General features: G+C 37.0%; 1 protein-coding gene across 1 annotated transcript; it reads left to right on the forward strand.

Moving 5' to 3' along the window:
* The first annotated feature begins 407 nt into the window (after positions 1 to 407).
* LOC112749500 (cytochrome P450 84A1) lies at positions 408 to 4,077 on the forward strand. The gene is made up of 3 exons (XM_025797762.3): positions 408 to 814; positions 1,375 to 2,171; positions 3,139 to 4,077. Exons 1-3 carry the CDS (start codon positions 649 to 651, stop codon positions 3,760 to 3,762), a joined length of 1,587 nt encoding a protein of 528 aa, XP_025653547.1. The 5' UTR covers positions 408 to 648; the 3' UTR covers positions 3,763 to 4,077.
* Positions 4,078 to 5,663: the final 1,586 nt, after the last annotated feature.

Here is a 5,663-nt window from a genome sequence, read left to right on the forward strand (position 1 = left end):
ATATATATAGCTTTAGATGTTTATATAGCTCATTTTTTTATGGAAATGAAATGAGTAATATAATTTTTGGTATCTTTTAAAATTATAGGATGAATCAAAATTGAAAGGTCTGATTTTTATATTTTAAATTTTTTTAAAATAAAAATTAAAAAATTTGATTTTTAAATTCTAGAAATTAAAAAAATTGATTTTTGTATCTCATTAAATAATATCATATTTAAAATTAACAATCTAACCATTCATAATTTTTAAAAAAATACCATTATAAATGTAATATCAAAAATAAAAAATTATTTATATACGTTACAATATTTTCCTTTCATGTCAAAGTAAAAAAAATAAATAAATAAAAAAAGTGTTGCCGCAAATTTTCACCTACTTAGAGGAGATATTTTTAAGAAATAAGAGGGTCCACAATTTTGTGTTCAATATTGAAGCTCCACAGGAAAAGTGTGTATATAAGGCACCATACTATATGTCTCTACTTAGCAACATTTACAGTTGCATTATTGTCCCTCGTGACCAAAAGTCACAAGTGCTATCGCCACATGCACATAATCCATTTCTCCCTCATCGATCCCTTGCCAAAATAGTGTTTACAACTTATTATTTAGCCATTGATTAAGTCTATTACATAGCCAAATAGTTATGGATACGATTCAAAAGCCACTACTAAGCATAGCCAACTTTGAGCTCCAACCGCTCCACATGGCCGCCATGCTCGTAATCCCACTGATGTTGCTGCTAGGTTTAGTCTCTAGAATCCGCCGAAGGCCACCGTATCCACCAGGGCCTAAAGGCTTACCCATCATAGGTAATTAAACTTCCATTTCTATTTTTACTTCGTAAATCAATAAATTTAGAGTATCAAATGCAACTTTTTTATTACACGCACCAACACACTACCTCTTTTATAGAGAAAAGGAAAGTTACCTGTCCTCTCAGTATAAGAAAAAATTTATATTTTGTAAAACAATGTTATTTCTTATTTTTATATTAATAAAATGGTTAAAGTTTGAAAGAAATGAAGAATGGATCGGAGAAGATTACCTAAAAAATCTCTCCTATATATGTCTGTATGTAGTATATAGACAAAGATTCGAATCACTTTAGAAAATAGTGTTATGGAATGTTTGAGATTAGGTGGATAAGAATATGTACTTTTAACCAAAAAATTATGAAGCTAGCCTATATTTTTATAAACCTAGATAATATATATGCCAAAAAATGCTTTTATACTAAAAACTGTTCCTTCTAATCGTGTAAATAATAATTTAATTCTCTTTCATAACAATGGATCGGATATTTGTTTTGTTAATTTTAGTCTTATTGATGGAAAGAAAGTATTAACATTTTTTTTCCATATTGTTACAGGCAACATGCTTATGATGGAACAATTAACACACCGTGGGCTGGCTAAACTAGCAAGAGAATACGGCGGAATCTTCCATTTGCGAATGGGGTTCCTCCACATGGTGGCGATTTCCGACCCTGACTCAGCACGCCAAGTCCTCCAAGTCCAAGACAACATCTTCTCCAACCGTCCAGCCACCATAGCCATAAGCTACCTAACCTACGACCGCGCGGACATGGCCTTCGCCCACTACGGCCCCTTCTGGCGCCAGATGCGTAAGCTCTGTGTCATGAAGCTCTTCAGCCGCAAGCGCCAAGAGTCATGGGAGTCCGTCAGAGACGAAGTCGACAAGGTGGTCGGTTCCGTCGTCTCCAACACCGGAAAACCCGTCAACATTGGCGAACTCGTTTTCAACCTTACCAAGAACATCATCTACCGCGCCGCCTTCGGGTCCAGTTCCCAAGAAGGTCAAGACGAGTTCATCAAGATCCTTCAGGAATTCTCGAAGCTGTTTGGAGCTTTCAACGTCGCAGATTTCATCCCTTTCCTTGGTGGAATCGATCCTCAGGGCCTTAACAACAGGCTCGTCAAGGCTCGAGCTGCGTTGGACAGTTTCATTGACGGGATCATCGATGAGCATGTTCACAAGGTGAAGAACAACAACAACAACAATGATCACAGTAATAATATTGAAGAGTCTGATATGGTGGATGAGTTGTTGGCTTTCTACAGCGAGGAGGCCAAGCTAAACAATGAAGCGGACGATCTGCACAACTCTATCAAACTCACAAAGGACAACATCAAAGCCATCATTATGGTATAGTCATTCTCTTTCACTCTCTGCTCTTACTAAATTAATTAATTAAACAAATTTTAATTTGATTGTGACATGTCTCTTATTTGAGACTGCTATAGTGTTGTACTACTTACTGTAAATCTATCACGGAATTAGTAAGAATCTAATAAACGTAATTAAATCAATTAAACTCATTTCAAATTGGTTGATCTGTCATAAATGCCCCTAAGTAATGATTGTGTCCCAATGTTATACAGTGAGGAGTCAGTTAATCTTTTCGTAAAAAAGGAAAGACCGTTTGCAGGCCAAAAATATGACTATGATATATTAATGCTATTTCATGTTGTTTGCTAATCAAATAAGGTGCGGTGACAAAAGTAGATAAGATTGAATGTATAAGCAATATGTGAATGAGTAAAACCAGCAAACGTTAAGTGATCTCTGTACCATTCCCATAATATATATATTAACAAGTGGATTGGATTCTTTATTCATTGTTGTTATTTCCCTCTCTAGGATACCTACATTTTATTTTCCATTTCCTTCATTCCAATTTTTAGTCCAGCAGTGGCACACATGTATGTACACAAACAAAATCAAGTAGATACTACTCTTGTATAAATTTCATATATATTAAAGCAAAAAAAAAAAAAAAAAAGCAAACTAGCGAAAGCTGGAAAGCAAATGAGCAAGATCATAGTAATAGTATAGTATATTACTATTGTGACTTTTTTTGTGGTGTACATTATTATTGACTTTATCTCTTGGTTATATGGATATGGTACAATTATTAATATTCTCTTTTTATTTTTATCGTGATGGTATTATACTATTGGAAACATTTCAGGTGCACCGCAATTAAAATCAACGGCTAAAATAATTGGTGCACCGGTACTCCCGGTGCACCTGAAATGTTTCCTATACTATTATGTTACAATTATTATTGTCTTTGATATTTGTGTAATTCTTGTTTCCGTAACATGAATAGGACGTGATGTTTGGAGGTACAGAGACGGTAGCGTCGGCAATAGAGTGGGCAATGGCAGAACTCATGAGAAGCCCAGAAGATCTGAAGCGGGTTCAACAAGAGCTGGCCCAAGTTGTGGGCCTGGACCGTCGGGTAGAGGAGTCCGACTTCGAGAAGCTCACCTACCTCCGTTGCGCACTCAAGGAGACCCTCCGCCTCCACCCGCCGATCCCTCTCCTCCTCCACGAAACAGCGGAAGAAACAACCGTCGGAGGCTACTTTATCCCGAAGCGGGCGCGCGTCATGATCAACGCGTGGGCTATAGGAAGGGACCCGAGCAGCTGGGAGGAGCCGGAGACGTTCAGGCCCGGGCGGTTCTTGAAGGCCGGCGTTCCGGACTTCAAGGGAAGCAACTTCGAGTTCATACCGTTCGGATCGGGTCGAAGGTCTTGCCCGGGGATGCAGTTGGGGCTGTACGCGCTTGAGCTGGCGGTGGCCCATCTACTCCACTGCTTCACGTGGGAGCTTCCCGACGGGATGAAGCCGAGCGAGATGGACATGAGCGACGTCTTCGGACTCACCGCTCCCAGAGCCACTCGCCTCGTCGCTGTTCCCACAAAGCGCGTGCTCTGCCCTCTCTCTTAGAAACCCAAACCAACAACCTTCTTCTCCAAACATAACAAACACTTTCCCGCCCTTTTTTTTATTGTAATTTTTTTCTCTCTCTCTTTTTTTAATCCGCCCACCCAAAATTATACATAAAGAAAACGTATCTATATATGTATGTATCTATGAAAATGGAAATAACGAACCCAACAAGGAAGTAATGTCTAGTTTGCTGCTTCTATTTTTTTTCCCTTTTAATTAATTTGTGAGAGGACACTTAATTAGGTTATTGATGTGATGTAAGGTTTGCTGCAAGCAAAATTATACAGTGGTAATCGTTGACGTTATTGTTTCCACCCGCCTCCAACTTTCGTGGCTATTTGTCGCAAGGAAAATGTGAATCAAGTTCATGCATTATTAGAAGGTGAAAAAACTGTGAAAGTATGTGACAGGTTATAATTAAACAATATAGCATATTTGGTCCGGCAAATCTAAGTGCATTAGTAATTTAGTTTGTGTTTTTATTTCTAATTTGAGATTGAAACCCAGCGCGAGTTGTTGTCGTTGAAGGTTTTACTTCGTTGTCTCAAGAGTTTGTATTATATATATGTTGCATTGTTTGTTGTAGGTTGTAACCTGAAGGATCCATTGGCTCCTCATACTTTTCCATATATAAATAATGTGGTAGCCATCCATGTTTTCAAAGTTAGCGTGGACTGCGTGGTGAGGAATTTAATTTTGGTAGGGAAGGTGACGGAATTGAAGTTGATTTTTTATGTGATAATCAAAAAGCAAGTAATCATGTGTCAACAAAACAGTTCAAAATTAATGAGTATCATCAATTAGTAGTTGAAAATAATAATAATAATAATCTAATTAAAGATAGATAGAGATGCAGTGATGCTATTAAAGCACGATTACCTGATTTGATCCAACTTCTAATGAAAAAGACTCTATGCGGACATATCGATCTTCTTTCCATGCATATCTATTTCTTTTTGGCACCAGTAGTAACAAATATAGGTTAAACGAACACGAAGAAATTAAACATTTGTTAAGTATTATGTGGGGATGAGAACTGAGGGTCACTTGTTGATATGAAAAGGACATAGGGATTTTGAAGCTTATCCTGAATTTGCTTGTGGTTAGGTTTACCACTACATTCCGAAATGGCGGTATTTAATTATATCTCTAATGTATATTACCAATTGTTAATAAAATTAATAAAGTGGACTTGATGAAAATAACATTATGTTATAATATTATTTATAGTTTACTTGATTGACATCACATACGTAATACGGTATCCAAATGCATGGAGGAAAATCAACAGAACTGGGGTGTTTAGGTGAGAGTGAAAATTGAAGAGAGGATATATATGAGGCTTTGCTTTAAATTAGAATTCAAAGGATGAAATTAAGAATTGAAAGTGATGGGGCGCGTCGTTGTTGTGTGTGGGGCACATGGGGTTTTGTGATTTAGTGTTTGTATATATAGACATATAGTAACTCGGCAAATTGAAAGAGTTTGAAGTGTCAAGTGTCAACAGTGTATACAACCTTCAACTACCACAAATGAACACATACATTATACATGATTGATGATTGGCAGTTCCTTTTGTTTGCTTGTAACCCTTTCTTGCTGCTCCTGACGACCATGCTTCTTTGGCACAATGCTTTCATTTGTTTTTGTTTGTTTCGGATTTTGTGTTCAGATTCAGAATCATCATTCAACATCCATGTTCATGTACGTCTTGTTTTTGTTTCATTCTACCATCACCATAAACAAATGGAGATGTTAATGGAAAGGATAACAAGTAGACTTTGGTTTAGTGATCACTTACGCAATCCCACTGATGTTAATTTAAAAATCACCTGGGAAAACCCCCCAAAAAATTTAGATAAATATAGGCTTATGTTCTAAAGTGGAAACTTAAGTGT

The sequence above is a fragment of the Arachis hypogaea genome, chromosome 15 (genome assembly GCF_003086295.3).
Source record: "Arachis hypogaea cultivar Tifrunner chromosome 15, arahy.Tifrunner.gnm2.J5K5, whole genome shotgun sequence".
Taxonomy (NCBI): Eukaryota; Viridiplantae; Streptophyta; class Magnoliopsida; order Fabales; family Fabaceae; genus Arachis; species Arachis hypogaea.

Coding starts and splice junctions, on each gene's coding strand:
- LOC112749500 (XM_025797762.3), top strand. CDS start 649: ATGGATACGATTCAAAAGCCACTACTAAGCATAGCCAACTTTGAGCTC. Junction 815..1,374: donor TAAAGGCTTACCCATCATAG/GTAATTAAACTT, acceptor ATATTGTTACAG/GCAACATGCTTATGATGGAA. Junction 2,172..3,138: donor ACATCAAAGCCATCATTATG/GTATAGTCATTC, acceptor TAACATGAATAG/GACGTGATGTTTGGAGGTAC.